Here is a 19078-nt window from a genome sequence, read left to right as displayed (position 1 = left end):
CACCAGTGGAAAACAAGAAAAGTTGAGGTCAACATTTTTGGCACATCTTTTGCCACTATATCCTTTGTAAGAGCAGCCAATGAATGAATGCTGGAGCTCCGTTTTTCCAAGGTTTTGAATTCTGTTATATGTGAGGGGCCTAATAAATGCTTGACTGTTGGGAAGTCTGTGCTGTGTATTCACGGCTTCCCTCCCTCTCTGGTTGGTTTTGTGTGCCGAGGAGTTAGAGTCCCATCTTCCATCCACTTCAGCTAACACACTCTGAGTCAGATAACAGGAGGGGAGAAGCGTGCATCAAGGCGAAGGCCATATCCTGCAGGCTGTGTTTCTTTCGCTGGTACCTTTTGAGTTAGTCTCGGGTACCCAGACCAAAAAAACTTCTGCATCAATTGTCTTCAATGCAGAGGAAGCACAAATGCAATCAGAAGGGTCTGGACTGAAGAAAATACAGGGCAGTCTTTCTTCTCATAACAGAGGCAGGTTTTTCTTAAAAGTCATGCAAGTTAAAATAAATACCGCAGTGTGTAAGCTAGCACACAGAAAAATGAATCAGTGAACTACAGCATGTGTGCAGCAGCAGCAGCACTGCATTCCTGTCATCACACATTCCCAAAACATAACAGTGGGAGAAATATGATCCGAAACTGGTTTAAGAGGTGCTGTAATTAAGCCAGGATTACTACCATGGTATAACATAACCTGATAGCATTCTGGAGTTAGACTGAAGACTTGCTTGTGATAAGCTCTGAAATATTTTCCTTTTTTTTAATACTTGGAAGCTTTTTCACTTGCACCTTTGACTTGGGGATTTTTTCTTTCTCTGTTTCGTGGAGTTTCTCCAATGTTCTCTGCAAGGAGACGATTGCCTGAGCAAGCCCAGATCCAACAAATCCACCAAGAGAGGCTGCCTCATTTTGTGACCTGAGCCACAAGCAAGGATTGCAAGTACTTGGCTTCTCTCGCATATTTGAGTAACAAGGAGTACCAGTGAGAGGTGACAAACTGGAAGCGTTAGTGACGGAAGTCTAAGAGCTACTGTGAAAGAGGATATGCTGCACCACAAGCCTTCTCGTCTCTTTTTGCCAGTAGATCTGGTTACAAAGGCCTGGAAGGGACAGCAAATACTTCCCAAAGCCAAGGACAGTTGCAACCAGTTGCCAGACCTCCTTAACCAAAAGGGGGTCTGACAAAAGCATTTTATTTAGAGGCTGGGTTCTGGCCTGCTTCCACCTTACCTGATGGTGGTGGCACGTTTGATAATACAGAGACACAGGAGTGCACGTGCGAGAACTGTGCAGTTTGTGCAGTGGACGATTTCTCCTCTTCGTGGATTTATTAATATTAAAAATGCGGGTTATGCCTCTTCTCAGGGATGTTATTATGCAGAGCTGTACATCTGATAAAACCATATATTGCCAAGACTTGGGATGTTATGCCTTAGTTCAGTGTTTTTCTCCAGTTCTTAATTACATTTTTTCTACCTCTTCTCTCACTAAACTTTCTTTGCCCCTACTCCTTTTTACTGCTTATAAACTGCATGCACTACAGTCTTATTTTCCCCCCCTCTTTTTATTTATATATTTATTTATGTATTTATTCCTTTCTTCTCTCCTTTTTCCACTCTCTTAGGTCGTGCATTTCCTTCTCAGCATCTTGTGGCATCTTATCTCCACCTTTAAAAAAGATGAAGATAAAAAAAAAAATTATATAAAGTTTTAGAATGTTACAGAGGTTTTTCTTCCTGATGTGCCGGACCATTTCCTCCTTTTGCAGCATGCTTTTATTTAATTTATTTTTTTCCCAATGCACTATACAAGGAGGAGTGGTCTAAAAACAGAGGGAGGGCGAAGGACCACAGGAGCCCAAAGACCACCTTTGTGGTGCCCCCTGTGTGTGATCCTCCCTCTTCCAGCAAGCTATGAAAGTCAGGGAGCAGAGCTAGCTCCCCTTGCAGAGGATTTTTGCCAAATAGCACTAGTCTACTGTCTGGTTTTAGACATTTTGGAAATAGCTAGTTTTAGAAAAAATAGCATAGGATGTCAGGGCAGTTACATAGTTGAGGATTTTGTTTCCACGGGCCACAAAATGACCCTGTGCTCCGTGTTTTACCTGGCTGCTGCCATTAGGGCAAGGTCTCCCCTGCATCCCAGCCATACAAGTGCCATCCGCAGTCTTTGCTTCTGGAGCTGGAACCCGTGGGAGGAACCTTCTCCTTGACCCGACCCGCAGAGACCGAAGCGAGAAGGCTTTGTGCCGAGTGCTCAGCATCTCAGCAGAGTTGATTCTTTTGATAGTGTTGGGTGCTTGTGAGACACCATCTCATCCAACAGCAATAAAGCAACGACGTTTCAATTTCCTCCTGGCGGGGCAGCCCGTCGACTATGTGCAACAGGCAAGGTAGTGACAGAGTAAGGGAGAAACCTGGCTCTGAATGCATAGTTTGAGAGAGAATTTCACAGGGAATTTCACAGGGGAGGTGTGCAGCTTGTCGTAGCAAAGAAGAACACTGCTTTCCTCCTTGTGGGTCCTATTATTTCACCTATTTCACCATTTTTATTTTATTGTTTGGCTTGAATGCTTGTCTGGTTGAAAACCTCATGCAGTTGGTCCCCAAGCCAGTCAAGCTGTTGCAGTAACACCATCCCACCCTGCTGAAGTCTGCCCCCCTCCTCTGTGAAAACTCATTTGCCATGGGGAGGAGAAGAAATGTTGCCCCAGCTGAAACTTGAAATACCAGATTACATGAGAGAAACTTGAAATACCATAATCTGGTGTTGCTTTCTCAGGAGAGCAATTACCGTGTATGCACACATGGACAAGCACGCACGAACACACACATGCAGATCTCTCTCTATATATATCTATATATATATCGCCATACAGTAACCTGCCATATAATTATTATTTTTCAGCTGAGGACTTCAGGCTGGGACCCTTGATTATATGGCTGTGTATTTGTCACGGATTTCCTATGCTGTTTTGGGCCACTTGTCTGCTTTTCTTTTTGCCTTTTTCCATAAACAAAATATGAATAGACCAGCTTAGCAACTAGTAAGTGTTTATGAAGATCAAAAGCAATAGATATCCTTGGTAATATTTGTTTTCTCACTTTTTAAGAGATAACATAGAAGGCTTTCAGAAGCTAACATTTTTAATTGCTTCTCCAAAAGCCTTCAGGCTCCCAATGAATTTTGGCTGAAGTAGGGTTGTGATGAAAAGCTTGAACCTGTAAGAATCCTTTACAGTGTCTTAAATGTACCTAGGCCTCTTTATTTTTTTAAACTGTATAATGTTAAACTATTGTCTTTGAAATGGCTACTGTTCTGTTGCCAATTCCTGATATGGAACTGTTAGGCTAAGAGGGAGGCAGGATTTTTGTTTTAGTTCAGATTTTTTCCCCCAAGGTTTCTATGGTCTATTCAACCTAGTCCCACCTCTCCTTCTACTGATTCAAGAAAGAGATGGTACCTGCTGAACATTAAGTACCAAATGATTTAAAAAAATGAACAAACAAACAAAGAAACAAACCAGTTTTGAAACTGTATCCTTTTTCTCTTCATCATTGATAGCAAGTGTCAGAATCCCATCAGTTCATTTCCTGCTTAGAAGCATATTTCTGCTTTCCCATATTCCTACAGGAATTAGACTATTTCTCCACTTATAGACTATTTCTATACTTATTTATAGAATTGGGCAAAACTTTACCAGTATGTCATAAGTGGGCAAAAATATTTGTATATTAAAGCAGAATTTCCCAATTGTTTCAGCCAAATACAATTAAAATTCCCCTCCCCATCTGTTGGAACTATCTGATCAAACAGCAAATTTTTATTTATTTCATACTGTGCTTATGGTGGTATTGTACCTTTCATTGTTCACCAAGCAGGAGAGCCATTTGTAGCTGGAAATTCTTCTTTCCCTAACTTGCTTCAACATATCTGTATGAATCCAGACATTTATTTTCTTTTAGTTAAAAAAAATAATAAAATATCTAAGATTTTTTTCTTTTCAAAAGCCCTCAAATTTTAGTTTTCAGTTCATATGAAGGAAACTTTTATTTCAGTTTGGCCACCGAAGCAAAAAAATCAATTATACTCACAGTTCTAGCTCTTTTTCCAAAGAAAACAGCCAAAACTTAAATTTGGTCTTTAATTATATATTTGATTCATCCCCATAACAACACTTGACTTCAAACAATGCAAGAGCAGGAGGAAACTTGCTCTGAATTCCTCTCTTCAAAGGGAAGAACTCTTTCAGATACCATGTCAAGAACACTTTCAGCTGAAACCTAAAAAGATAACAGTGGGAAGATGGAATACAAGGAGCTTTAGCTGACCATGGTGGTAATATCTCATTACTGAGGGAAAGCTTCTAAAATTGTTTTTAAGCAAATCTCCCTACATTTGGGAAGGGAAAGTTGGCTTTGCTAGATGGATTGCTTATTTCTTCCTCCAATCCCCAACTTTAATATAAAAATAACTTGTCATAGTTGTAGGAGCAAAATATTACTTGCTCAAAATTATCAAACAGTGGAAACTCATCCTGTTATCTGCCCCCAAACCTGCCCAATTCCTACAATCAATGAGTAGAAGAGAAGACAGCATATGGAAATTTTAAATACTGTACTGCTCTTGTGACAATTCCTGCAAGTGTACAAATTAAATCAATTAAAAGTACTTTAACCTGTGCACTGTCACTAGTTTGTTACTGTTCAGCAAATTGCTATAAAAGCACTGGGATTTGGGTGCTTTGCCTGATGGTTACAGTTGGGCACACAGCTCTGTCAGTGGTAGAGCTGTCCCTGATCTGATTCTTGTTAGATTAGCCCTAAAACTAGACTCTAGTATTTTTAGTTAGGAATAATTATGCAGAAAGCCAGTGTCAGGATCACTGTGGTCTTGTCACCTCCACCCACCCCACCCCACCCCACCCCACTTTGTTCTGTATTCCTACTTTTTGACCTCATTTTTCTTCCTCATTGCTTATTCCTATTTGTCTCATCTCAGGTTATGCCTCTTTTTCTTGTTTCTTCTTTAATGGAACAGATTGATATTTAGGGCTATGTCTAGAGTAGAAGAAAAATTGAGTTTAGTTCAGATGTAGGTTGACGTTAGTTGGCCAACTACAGGCTACTTTCAACCACTTGTACAGTGTGGCCACCATCTGTTCAATGTTCAGACAGTAGGAGAGTTTATGCTCTTGGATAGAATTTAATTTGCTTTTACATCTGCTGAAATGGGTAGGTTCTTTAGGTTTGACTTGGCTAGGTAGTGCTAACCAATCTACTCAAGCCTCAGTCTTAGATTGGAAAAGTTGAACGATTCTAGAAGTTCTCCTTATGGTTTTTCAGGTCTGAGGATGAAAACATGGTCTATTATAAGCCTTGCGTAGGTTGATGAGTAAAATTGCTAGATGAGTAAGTTGCACGATGGAAAATATCTTACATTTTCAATAGTGGTGCTCTAGGCCAGGTTTCTTTGCTTGTGTTACTTCTGCCTGTTGCTACCAGTATACAGAGCATCAATGGAAACATGTAGCTCTTGATGGCTTTTCACACCATTGGAAGGAAATGAGGATGAATGAGATGAGAAAGGACTCCAAAGTATTTCATTTTCAAAGATCTTGCTGGGTTTCATTCTCGTAATTTGTATATTGTGTGAAAGGGCTGGAAGCAAAGGAAACTTTGAATGACTCTCTGGTGTGTCATCTGGTGGTAGGGCAGGGCCAGCTGAGGTAGATGCTGGTGGATAAACCCCATGCTTCGTGGCCGTGAAGGGGCAGCGTCTACACGTCTGTTGGCTTTGATGTCACTGACTGTTGTTCTTTCTGTGTTTTGACACTACTGAAGGTGTTAAATTACTGTCAAAATTACAGTCCTCTCATTTTCCATGCTTTCAGAAATGTGACACAACCCTTGCAGTAAGGATGGTTAATGAATTATATGTAAACAAATGTGAACACAAGTAATTTATTAGCTGCATTTAGAAGGAACTGAGTCCCCTGGTGTGGTTTTGGTTGGCAACCCCCCGCTTCGCTGCAGGCCAGGCCCACAATGCTTCAAGATGGTGCCTGGCGCTCAGGCACATGTACCCACGGGATGAGCCATGGGGCAAGCCATGGGGTGTGCAAGGGAGATCCTTGTGGGCCACCACGGCCCACCAGGCCACCTTCGGGCGAGCTGCGGGTCTTGGCCACCTAGCCCTGAGGAGTAGAGAAAATGTCTGGAGGTTCGGCGAGCTGGCGGGGGGGGGGGGGGGGGCTCCATGCATGGATGCCCTGGGAACACCACCCCCTGCCCCGCTCCCCTCCTGCCCGGGGCCGCTTGCCCCACGGGGAGCAGGGCGCAGGATGGCGGCCCGAGGGGGCTCAGGAGGAAGGAGGGAAGAAGAGGAGGGCGGCGGGGAAGGGAGGAGGCGGCCGGGCCACCCGCAGCGCAGGGGGCTTTGTATGTAAATGCCTGCGCGCCCGCTGCCGGCCCGGGGGAGCGCCTGGCCGGGGGCCGGGGGCCGGCGCCATGTCGCGGGGAGCCTGAGGAGCCCCGGCGGGGCCTGAGGGCGGCATGGGGCTGGCGGTGCTTGCGCCGGTCCCGCGGCCGGGCGAGGCGCCTGCGGGCGCTCCCTCCTCCTCCTCCTTCCCCTCCTCTTTCTCTTTCTCCTCCTCCTCCCCGTCCTCCTCCTCCTCCTCCTGCTGCCGCCGTGCCGGGAGCTGCCGCCGCCTCTCCCAGCGCCCGGCGCGCTGCGATTCGGGTCATAACCGGCGGCCGTGGGGTTTTCCTAATTTGTTTGGGTCTTTTGTGTCGCGGCTCACAGTTGGCTAAGCACTGCTAGGCTGAATCGGACTATTGTTTGGGATCCCGGAGCGTTCACGCTGCAAATCCTCCCCCCCACCCCCCCTCTTTTTTTTTTTTTTTCTTTTTCCTTTTTTTTTTTTTTTTTTGCCTGAGAAGCCACATAATGTGCCTTTCCTCCCCACGAATCTGGAAGCTATAAGCCGGACCGCTTGCAAATGAAGTGTAATGCATTGTGGGACGTGTGTAAAATTGGATCATTCGAGGGGGAGAGGAAAAAAAAAAAGGGGAAGGGACCTGCCGCCCGCGCCCTAGAAGAGGTGGCGGCGACATGGGCGCAGGTTGCGCCCCGGCGGTGCCGGCGCTAGGCTGATGCCAGGCGTCGTGTGTCCGGCGAGCCACGAGGCCTGGCCCGTGCTGCTGCGGGAGGATTAGGCTCGGGCATCCTCAGGATGAAGAAGACGCGGAGTACGACCTTGCGGAGGGCCTGGCCTAGCTCCGACTTCTCCGACCGGGCCTCCGACCGCATGAGGTCCCGCAGCGAGAAGGACTACCGGCTGCACAAACACTTCCCACCAGCTTTTATTTCGCAGGCATCACGGGGCTACATGACATCAGGTTTGTAACATAATTTGCGTGTGTGTGTGTGTGTGTGTGTGTGTGCGTGTGCGAGCCGCTTTATTGCGAGGCGGCTGCGGGATGCGGGTGTGCGGCTCCGGCAGGGCTGTGGCAGTAGGTACGGAGGGGAGCCTGCGACCGGGAGCGTAAGTTGTTATGAATAATGCACAAAAAAAGGAAAAAAAAAAAAAAAAGGCATACATCCACCATTTTGTACCTCAGCAAGATTCACAGCAGGGCCCTCGCAATATGGTGTTTAAAATCTATTAGTCGGGTGAAATAAATGCATGGGAGAAATGGTCATGTCTCTGCGCCGTGCAAAGGCAGAGAAAAATGACTGGGTGCGCAGAGCATGGAGCCCTTTGCTCCTTTTGTGCATAAGAGCATGTGCTGGATATTTACTGCTGCCTCACACGGTCTCCTTTTAATGCAGTTAGCTCTAGTTTAACTCATTGCGCTGGGGTGTTTTTCTGCTGGGGAAGGAAAGAGGGTCACCTGTGACTGCAAACGCTCTCTCGCCTTGCTGCAGGCTTTCCAGGTTTCAGCTGTGTGTTTCTGCAGTGGCAAAGCATGCTTTGGTGAAAATGACTGTGAATGCGTTTGCATTCATTATTTGAGGTGTAGAAGGGGCGCAGAGCCGTGTATGTGGGGGAACGAACGCACGCGTGCATGTATGTCCATCTGGTCGTTGCTTTCAAGGGAGGCTGTAGGGAAATAATGGACACTGCACCAACATGTTTGTGCATGGGGAGGAGAGAGCACAAACAAAACAAAAACCAGCACAGGGAAAGGCAGGCATCAGGGAGAGGCTTGGCCTCAGACGGAGTGCTGGTGCAATTTCAGAAAACCTCAGTAATGTTAATGGAAGCAGCTCCATCCTGAAATGCATCTTAATGGCCTTGGAATCCAGACATTTCATAAACACCAGAAAGAAGACTTGGGAAAATGCTGATGGGGAGGGGGACGGGGGCAGAAAATCCTGGAAACCTCCTTTGTTGTTCTGCTGCCTGCTTATTGTGACAATCGGACATAAGATTTCATTACTACAATGTCAAATTCCAATTTATCATGAAGGCACGTTTTCCCTCTAAGGCTCAATTTAGGTTGTGTAGGCAGATTCCTTTAAAGGAGAAAAAGAGGGAGCGGGAGAAAACGAAGGTATTTATTATGCATTACTGAAAACGTTTCCAGTCCTGTCCCTCCCCCCCCCCCCCCCCCCCCATTTCTGCTGCGAAGGTTGAGCCAAAGATTGTGGTTGTCAGTTAAATGCTCGCTTTACTATCTCTGTCTCTAATAAACAGATCTCTTTGGCCAGGATTGGTTTCTCGTGTTTTAAAAATGTCTTGTGACCGTTCTTTCATTAACCCCCAAGCACAAGGGGAAAAATAACGCATTTTTATTGAAAAAATCTGCCTGTGTAAGAAAATTGCGCTATTTTGGCAGTAGTCATTTTGATTTCTCCCCCCCCACCCTTTCTTGGGAAGCCACGTATCGAGAGGAAATGACAAGTATAATTTATGCCTGAACAGCTGAAGAAAACGAGAATGGTTGTGTGTGTGTGGGGGGGTGTTTGTTTTGTTGGTGCTGCAGGTTCTTAAAGCAGCTACAAAGCCAGATCTGACCAAATTGCGAAGGTTTTGGTCGTTCTGCATGGATGTTCTCATATTCGTAATGTAAAGATACAATGCTGTGTCAGTTCTGTTGAAGTCAGTACTTCAAGGCCTTTCTTCCAGTGTGGAAAACCGTATTTAAAAGAGAAGGAGCTCACAGGAGCGTTTTGTGCCAAGTGGTGTGGGGTTTGCTTGTTTTTAATTCTTCAGGGAAAATCTTGGGCTCTGCAAAAGCTTTATCTTGGCAAGATTGATGCAATCCAAGTAGGTGCTCAAGCACGAGTGATCTTCAGAATGAGATGTGTCACCCTGCATTTTTTGGCTGATACCTGTGTCTTTGGGGGCCCATGGTTATTAAATGTGCTACAAATGTTTTAAGGTAATCTCTGGACCCCCGGAGTGCTGTATTTATGAATATACAACGCGTTGGTTTAAATTGCAACAACTGAAGAAGGACAAATGTCATGTTCGGTTTGAGCAACCTGCTCAAGTTGTTGGAGGGATACTACATTGAAAATTAAAATCAGAAGTGCTTTAAAGGGAACCTGGTTGGCGTCTAGCTGGACATGCGGTTGTTCTCTCTTGATGGGTAGTTTCCACATTGATTTATTTTTAAAGGATTGTTGTCCACTGCCTTTCCAAATATTAGTTTTGGGAGGAAGGGCTACTGTATCTAAACACTTCTGGGTACCTGAAGAAAACTCTCTTCCTCGCAGGAAACCTGTAGGAAGTCTTCTGGCATAGAAGTTGTGGGGATGGGGAATACAAACACGTTCTTTGTCACCCAGAATGTCCTACGGGAGAAAGTGTCCTGAAACACATGGGCTTTTCAGAGGGCTGCATTCTGTTTATCCAACCATTTAACCTCATCACCATTAGCATTGTTGTGGTTCTCTTTTAATTAGATGCCGCATTGTTTGGGGTGGGGGTGGAGGGTGGGAAAGAAACCTTGGGTTTTTGCCTCAGTTACTCTGGTTAGGAAAATACAAAAAAGCAAACAGTCAAAGGGCCTTCAGTAAGATGCTAAAAAGCTTGAAACATTAATATTATGCAGAATCATATCTACGCATATATACATTTCTTTCAGCAGCACAGAAATACCGAGCAATGGTGTTGCAGTGGAGCTTTTGGGGGAGAAAATGCAGCCTCTAAGCAGAACCCCGTTTGCAGGGGAAGTGCCGACCTCCTGCTGGCGTGGTGAAGCAGACCCGGTATTAAGCAGCCTTTTCAGTAAAGCTGAGTAAAGGACCAGTTTGGTATTTATTTGACAAGAAGCAGCGCTGGTGGTTAGCAGTCACATTTTCAATACTTTGGGAACAAACTGCCCATAATTGCAGAAAATTACTGCGGATGCAGATGCAGTTCATGCGAAATTTAGAGATTGTTTGACAGATCAAGGGAGATGGAAGTAAGGAGGGAAAAAAAAGGGCAGGGAATTTAGAAAATCACACATTTTTACCGCTGAATAATCTCTTGATACGTGCTATTAAATGTGCTGTACTCGAGGGTTTCTTTAGGCCTCCTAGCAACCACGAGGTTCAAAGGCCATGCAAGGAGTGCATTGTTCATGCTGAATATTAATTTCCCAGTGGAGGGCTGACTTGGAAAAAAAACACTGAAAAAGAAAACTACAACAATGTAGAGCTTTGACCTTGCGTTGAAAAGAGATGTTGAAAAGTTTGAATCCAATAAATTTCATATAAGTTGCTGGAAAGGGGGAGATGTACTTGATGTTTTTGATGGATTGTTACTTAATTGAAGGGGAAATAAAGAAATCATATAAAACTGCCAAGCAGAATAAAACTTACTGGAACTCAGGAACGAGGGCTCCAAAAGGTCCCATGAAATAATACCGTGTAGCGTTTGAAATGTCAGAGCTTTCTTTTTTCTTTTTCTTTCCCCTCCTAAATAAAGAAGGGAAATCCTGGATTTTCTCTCGGTGGGGAGACAAACTGCTTGCTGTGGTTGACCCAGGCATAAAATGTTACCAGAACTGAGTAGTGCTCTGCAGAGAAATATATATATATTTTTCTTCTGCAGCTTTTGGTGAGCTATTTTGGTTGAAGATCTTGGTGTTGGAGGTGGCGTGTCAATTTGGGGTGGGGGCGGCGTAGGGTGGCAGTCTAGCACATGCAGAACGAAGGAATGTCTGAAGAGCTCTCCACAACGGTAAAAGCTAATTCCGGAGCTTGCTTATTTGAAGGTTACCTTCCAAAAAGTTTGCAATGCCTTTATTGCTCTTTGCTATAAAATTTCCTTGCACGTGTTTCAGTGCTCTGAAGTTGAACGGTGAAATTCAGTCTCAGCATTGCTGTGCAGCTCCCGGAGCTTCGTTACCCAGCTGAAGCAGAAGAGAAAGGCGAGAAAGGAGGTAACACTGACCAGCTAGCCAACTGATGTTATCTGTGTGCAAATTAGGATTCCTAGGAGGAAGAGATACCTCCCTGTGTTTCAGGGGTGTTTGGTGGAAGGTCTAGGGCTGCCTCTTCAGCCTTCTTGAACAGAAAGAAGGACCTTGAGAGTCAGATTAGAGCAAACTGGAGAATCCTGAGTCTCTTTTTTGCCCCTTAGCTTCAACTTCTGACTCTAATAAAAATTAATATTTGGAGATAACCGTGCGTGATCTGAAGAAGGCAGTTTAACGTAATTGAGAAATGACAGATCTACACAAAGCCTTGGAGCTCGTTCAGTTCTCCTGTCCCTCAGTTCAGTTATCTACGGGAATATGTTCTAGCTTGAAAGTAGCTGTATTGTAATTAATATTTAATGGAATAATCAGGATTGCATCACCTTCTTCTTCTCTCCGTGTGGCATTAAGAAACACCTTCCAACTTGTCTGCTTAACAGTAATGTGATCTCTTTGCCTCCCTGAGTTCTGAGGTTGTCTTAGACCAGTCCTGGGACCATAAAACCATAGGAGCGGGTGGGTGTTGGTGGCATGCAGAGCTCCTGCCCCTCAGCTCCTGCCTTGCATCCTTTGCTTCGGCCTGTGCTGAGCTGGGAACCCATCTGGGTGGCTCCGTTCAGTTACTTCAGGGCTTATGCTTGCCTTATTGCTTGGGAAGCTGCTTCTGGGCTGCCTTTGCCTTCCAGTCCATTTTGGCCCCTGGGGCATCCGCTTACCTGGGAAGAGAAGCAGGAGCTTTCACCGGGTCCTGGTCAGGGGAGAGAAGGGCCTAATTCTGCTCCTGGCTTCAGACCACACAAACTTTGCATAAGTTCATTGGCCACTCATTTTTTTGCACCATTTTCAGCTAGTTTGATTTCCCCCTGTGGTTTCTTGCCAGAGGGAGTACGAAACACATCTTGTCTGACCAACCTTTGCAGAGAGAGCCCTGGTTTTCACTCCTGTGGTTGTTGGTTCAGTGTTAACTGCAACGCTGTCATACCTGTCAGCTACACCACTGTCTGCAGGCCTGGTCCTTTCCCAGCAGGTACCAAGATGTTTTCTGCATATCCCTGACTCTTCACCCTTATACCAAGCTTTGGACAGTGCATGGGCTGTGCATCCTCCCAGCTGAGCAAGCTGCACTGGAGTACCTGAGTCCCAGCTGAGACCTGCGAGCAAGGGGATCCAGAGCAGCTTTTTTGTTCATGGCAGTAGAAGTAAAATCCAAGAGGAATGAATACAAGAAAGAAGCAGAAGGCTGTGTGTGTATCTGTCTTACCTAGACTTGCTCATGTTTCCATCTCGTTTCAAAGCACTCGTCCCTGCAGGGCTAAGTTTCAGGTTGTTTTTCCTCCCCAGGCTCCATCACTGCTACCAGGATCCCTCTCACTTTCACAGGCTGTGTTGGCTGTGCTCAGCCGCGTGAACCTTGGGCCAGGTCAGGGTGCACAGAGGGGCACCAGGATCGGGTCACCAAAGGGCGTTTGTGCAGAGTTATCATCCGCTTCTGAATCGGAGTGCGTTTCCAGGTGTGTTTTCCTGCAGTCCTGTGACTGAAGTAACTCATTATATGCAGACTAGACATCGCGATAGCTCACTGATGATACAGGAGGCTCCTCTTTCAAGAGCAGACAACTGCTCGGAACAAACACAGCACTGATTCATCACGAATAGCTCCCAGGCTGTCACAGGTGCAGAAGCTACACTTTGCCTTTGTTGGAAAGTTTTGATAAACCCGAAGGGTGTTGAATATCTGGCCCTTTTGGAATTGAATTGCAGCCACATCTTTGCAAAATGCATCACTTCTTGGAGGAGGCTGAAATGTGAGGATTTTGCAGATTACCTTGGTTTAGGCCAGTGACCTGTGCAATTGTGAGCAACGATAAGCCTTCGTTTGCACAGAAATGAGTAAGTGGAGAGTAAGCTACCATCTTTGTAAGGTTCTGTTTACGGTTAAAGGAAGTGTAAGTAGAATCAGGTGAGAAGAATGAAAGGAAGATATTTTTCTAGGCATGCTGTAGAAATCCTCCAAAGACTGGGGTTCCTTTTCATTGTTTTGGGGAGGTTCTTTAGGGTGACTTTCATAATCCATAGCAGGTTGTAGAGTGTTACCGTGAATAGCACTGAAGCTGAGTCAGCCTCCTGTCATCTAAATGCTGGGCCATGATGCCCAGCCTGTGACTGAAACAAAGCAGGGCTGGAAAATATTTTCAGGTACAGTTTATTCCTGGCTCTCCCTCCTCAACATGCTCTTACCTGGCTGGAAAAGGCCAAGCAGTATTAGAGCCGCAATAACAAATTATCAGCTGACTTAGAGCTTGTGTAAGAATTTCTAAATTAAAAGAAATACTTTTTTTTTCTTGAAAAGTAAAACAATACATTGCATTATTTTTAAATGACCAAGCTACCACTAAACTATCAAAACTGGATATTGGATGCTTTGGTGGAGTGGATGTAGGTCTGGGCTTAGATGTTCACGCTGGATGCCCTTTGTAAGAAGTATCTAAGAAATACTTGATGCAATTCTGTCCAACCAGTGGGTTTTATGTGCACCAGAAAAAGGAAAAGGAATAGTATTGGTAGAAAATGAGACCTGAATGGGTACTCTACCAGTGCTATTTTGTATCGTGCTCTTGGACAATATGTAGGCACTGGGATGATGTTGTTCTTGCACAAACAGGCTGTGGGGAATGGGAAGAAAGGAAGACCCAACTTTATAGGAAGCGTATTTGGGCACGCAGCGCGGTGGCGTGGGTAGTGCGGTCTAGTTTAGACAGAGCCCTGGGGTCTATTGGCAGCTTCTAAAGCACTCTGCAGAAGGTAACTGAAAAAAAAAAAAAAAGAAAAGTTACTTTCTGCAGGCTTGAATTCACTGTAGAAAGCGTAGCAAGTTCTCCTTGCCCCTTCCTCCAAGAGATAGTAGGAGGTCCAGGAGGTGAGGGAGGTGATCCCAGTTGTGTCACTGGTTGGCTTTGCTTTCTGCAGCTCTTGAACCATTTCTGCAGCTCAGTACATTTAGGCGGTCATCTGTCCAGTAGAACTATCCTTTCTTTTGTGCTGCCAGGCTGCCTGTCACAAAAGGGGGACTGTCGCAACCCAGGGCTTGAATTGGTAACAGTGGGTAAGAATGAACATCCAGAACAGGTGTATTCAGTGTGAACAGACAAGTCCTCCTTCTGCAAATTATGTTCTCCCTTCCGTTCAACCGTTGGACACCACGGCATTCACAGGAATTTTCCGTCTCTCCTTTGTGCAAGCTGGAAAAGAAACCTTGCTAGTGCCAGCAGTAAATGATGTGGAGTGCTTGTTGTTATGTACTGTTAGCACCTCTACCAGGTCAACCAACTCCTCACAACCCAAAGGTAGCTCTGCTTTTCAACACATCGTAGAAGACGCGATTATCGCAGTTTTTAAATTATAGGAGTGGTTCCTGTTCCTTCAGTAGGGAGCAATATCTGTAGGGAATAGCTAAAACGCACAGTTTATTATTATAAAAATCAAGTTTTAGTGTTGAACAAATATATCTTGATGGTTTTATTAGTTCTGATAGGATGTGAAAACAACACAAAAGAGTAAGATGATGGGTAGCAAAGAGCATCTCTTGTACCTCACTTTGGGCTCTGTCCTCTGCCCGGTGTGCGGGTCCATGAAGCACCTCGCGCACCCATATGCAGGTTAGAAACCAGTGCTTAGTGGTCTCCAAGCACCTCTTTCTGCTACCGTTTTCTGTCCCAGTTGCATCATTTACAGGGAAAATTGAATGGCCCTTTGTGGTGAATTTGACCTCGGCATTTTGAAGCACAAAGAATATAATAGACAATTCAGCAATCCTTACTTAATGTGGCCTGGAAAAGGCCAAGTTCAGTAAGAAAGCTGAGTACATCATAACACAGGAAGCAGTGTTGGGAGAACCTAGATTATATAAACTAGTTTTCATGCCCATTTGTGTTCTTTTAATTTCCTCCATAATTTCCTATGGATTTCCTGTTGATGACCTGTGACCTAGTTTCAGAGGATGAACTTCTGACCATACGCGATAACGTTGTAAACGCCGTAAATTGAACTGCTCATCTCACGGGCAAGTAAAGATGATGTACTGAATTTCAGAGTGGTACTTCACTTCGCCTCCGAAATTTCCACAGCATTTTAGAGCAAAGTAGCAATCCTCGTTTTCCTAGGATATTCTAATTCTGCTCTCCTGAGAATTTACATTCTTGGATCATACAGTGACCTTGTTTTACTACACATAAGCCTTAATCTAAATATTTTTTTAAGCAGGGTGAAACGGAAATATTTTTACAAGGTTTTCTTAAGATCGTTGTGCTTTTAGGTGTAAATCCTGCATGGCCGTCTGGGTGGGTAGAGGGAACAAAAACTTCAGAGGGAAAGGTTTATTGGTTTTAACGCTAAGTTTGAAACAGCTGCAACCCCCAGGTGCAAATTGGGCATGGCTGCAGAGCATCTCTTCTGGGAGACGGAGGGCAGAGGCACTGACCGTGGAGGGTTCACCCAAGGCCCTCGTGTTATGGGGGTCTTCATCCTGTTGCGTTAACTTCAGGGCTGGTTGACTAAGGGGGGAGCCTGGGTGGTGGGTGGGAGCTGCAGGGCTCGCGGCTGGCACGCAGGCCGGCCTTTCTACTGGTTGTCCGCTCGTGGGGCACTCGCAATTGCGGGAGTGAAAGCTTGAAATCGTATTCGCATGGGGTCTCTGCATAACAGTTGACCTAGTTGGAATGTTTTCACAGAATAAAGAGGCAAAAAAAAAGTTTTTTTGTACTTTTCCAACTTTCCAGTTCTCTGGAAAGAGATGTGGCCAATTCAAAACATTGTGTAGATTTTTTTGTTTTTTTTTGTTTTTACTAAAATCACTAGATGTTTTCTTTTGAGCCAATCTTAGGTTCAGTCTGTGGAATATAGAGTAGAATAGAATTAGAATAAAATAGAATAGGATAGAACAGAACAGAACAGAATAGCTCAGCTCATGGGGAAGGGACCTCCAAAGATCATCAAGCCCAACTGCCTGGCCACTTCAGGGCTAACCGAAACTTAAAGCATATTATTAACAGCATTATCCATTTAATTCTGCATTTAATTGCAGAAATATTCTCAAGTAACTATGTGTATAAAATTAAGGTGTCTTTTGGAGACCTCATTTTAGAAAGCACGTTCTTAACTACCACTTTTCACAAGAGAGTGCCCTAGCTAGATAGGTAATTGTTTATTTTGGAGATGTGTGCAGTAACTTTTCATCAGATATGTTGTCTGTGGTGTTGCCCTATCCAGCGGAGTGAATGATAGTTTATGTAAGCGTATTTATTACATTTTATAAGTTGCTAAATACTAGCGTTGCAAAAGTGGTCTCTGTGTGGATGCGCCACATTATACATTGTACACCAGAATGCACACTAAGTCCCCAAGGGTCCCATTCTGTCCTTAATGGAAAAGTACACAAATTTTTGTCCGGCTGTTCAGGTAGGAAATCTTACCTGCCAGCAGCGCTGCTGCTTCTCCACAGGCAATGTATGTACCTGTCTCTCTTGCATGTATTCTTTGCCTACACCGGGGAATTATAAAGGCTGAGGAGGGAATAGCTCTAACTGCTGAGTAATGCTCCCTTTTAATTGAAGTCTGCCTTTGAATAAGGGTCATAGATCGGAAAGCCAGAGAAACTGGGACAGGCTAACCAGAAGCAAGGGCGGGTGTGATGGCAGCGAACAAAAAGAGGAATCAGGGTCAGCGTTGCTGTTCTGCTGGAGCAGGTGTGTATCCTTGCGTTCTGGCCACAAGAAGTAGGGTCCCCCAGCTCACCTTTAGATTTCAGTTTAAGTCATTTAGCTCACTGGATTTAAATCAGGACCATTGCTTCTCCACTCGAGTGTCTCTGAGCTCATTTCAAAGGGTAATAATTGATTTAACTTTTTTTCTGCCTACCAGAAGATAACCTCATTCAGCTTCCATCCCACTGCTGATTCTTCCAAATAGAGTAATATGCATGCAACAATACAGTGCGCTCAGCTTTTCATGATTATCCCTTTTTCTCCGAAGAGTTTTCACTTTTTTACATCAAGAAATGTACATAAGTAAGATGAAGTGTTTCACTGTAGCATGCCTTTAGAGTTAAATAATGAAAAGGTAAGTTTAAAAAGTTGAGGAAAAAAGCTTTACCTTCCTATATCATTGTAATTCATTCGCTAGCTAATGGGGCAGTTAAATAGGACAGTGTGTTTCAAAAAGAAAAACATACAAAATTATGTTGACTGATTTTACTTGTGGGTTGGTGTCTAACCAAGGTCTGTAAACACTAATTGAGGCAAAACTGTCTGGCAGTGCAGCAACCTTTGGGAACTGTCATTTATCTCTGGTAGCAAGTTAGCTTCAAACCCAACTTTTCAGGTTGGAACATTTGACCTGGGTATCATATTCCTAGATGTATGTGTTATGCGATTGTTGTGCTTAATGTTAGAAAGGCTGTTTTGTCATGGGGACCAGCAAGAACAAAGAAAAAAAAATCCAAACCCACTCTGGTATATGTTGCCGTGCAAAGGTGGTGTATGAAAAAAAGTGCAAGAGCTGGAAGGAGTGTGGATAGGACAAAAAGGCTGGCTAGTTCAAGAGATTAGATAGGAAAAATGGTGTGAAAACTGGGGATTCTGTGATGATATACCAAAGAATTTCTGATTCTTTTTTTGAGGTGAGAATGTAAAAGTAGCTGTATGAAGTAAGACCAAGGTCCGTCTTGCACACTATGCTATCTCCAACTATGACCACAAACAGGAGCTCTGGGAAGAGGAAGAGAGCAATGTGGTACTTTCCCTGCCTCCAGCTTTTTCAGGCGATGCAGTTTGTTTAGTAACCCTCAGCAAGTTTGTCTTGCAGGTACACTCTGCAGTACATGTGGAAATGTTAGGGCAGTGACAACTGCTCGCCTGCTATATGAGGAGCTGCCCTTTGGCAGCCCTGAGTTGTGTGCATTATCAGTGCCATACTTGTTTGGGTCTCGTCCTGCCCTGCTTCACAGTATTTCTCACAAACGAAGAATATATGTGCTTGTGAAGAAGTTCTTGAGGCTCCTGGTATTTTTGGTGGTGGAATAGCAACATATCAGCCGCTAGGTCAAGAGGCAACATCAATCCTCTCTCTCTAGATACAGCACGCACAAATTCCAGATTCCTCTAACTGGGATATTAATAGTATGCATGTCATCACACATTCTTTATTTAAGTAAGATAGGTTGTGAGGTCATGAAAGGAGCAGTTGCTCAATTATTTCTATGATTCCACTTATTCCTGCTTTCAGTTTGTCTTATTCCCTTAGTCCCTCTCTTCCCTTCCCCTTCGAATCCTGAGCATCATGAGCTGTCTCATCTCGAAGGTGACGCATGCCTAGATGAAAGGCTTGCATTAAGCAGAAGCTTCTTGTTATATCAACTCTTGACATTCCAAAAATGTCAACTCTTGATTCACATTGCGAGCAGGATCTGGTGCCAAGACGCTACCAGTTTCAAGTCTTCCACATATTAATCAGGCAGAACTGCTGTTTCAAGACAGAGTGGTCCTGAGGAAGTACTGCAAAAGTGGATCCTGACGTTTCATATCTTCAAGGTACTCCTTCTCCTTATTTTGAAGGCGTTGGCTGGCTCACAGGAATAATCTTGGGTGAGAAGTAATTGTTCAG

The 19078-nt window shown here is 44.4% G+C and overlaps 1 protein-coding gene across 2 annotated transcripts in view; it reads left to right on the top strand.

Annotated features, from left to right (window-relative positions):
- STOX2 (storkhead box 2) overlaps positions 1-19078 on the top strand; it is a 142247-nt gene that overhangs the window by 62286 nt on the left and 60883 nt on the right. Inside the window, exon 1 of one of the 2 annotated variants that reach the window (XM_040554996.1) lies at positions 6633-7405. The exons of the other annotated variant lie outside the window; for it this stretch is intronic. Within the exon in view, the coding sequence (XP_040410930.1) occupies positions 7240-7405 (166 nt within the window). The 5' untranslated portion in view covers positions 6633-7239. Of the gene's footprint in view, positions 1-6632; positions 7406-19078 lie in introns of those variants that run through there. 2 annotated transcript variants of the gene reach the window in all.

The sequence above is a fragment of the Cygnus olor genome, chromosome 4, assembly GCF_009769625.2.
Source record: "Cygnus olor isolate bCygOlo1 chromosome 4, bCygOlo1.pri.v2, whole genome shotgun sequence".
Lineage (NCBI taxonomy): Eukaryota > Metazoa > Chordata > Aves > Anseriformes > Anatidae > Cygnus > Cygnus olor.
The sequence above is the reverse complement of the archived record's forward strand: the minus strand, read 5'-3'. Positions and strand labels throughout refer to the sequence as shown.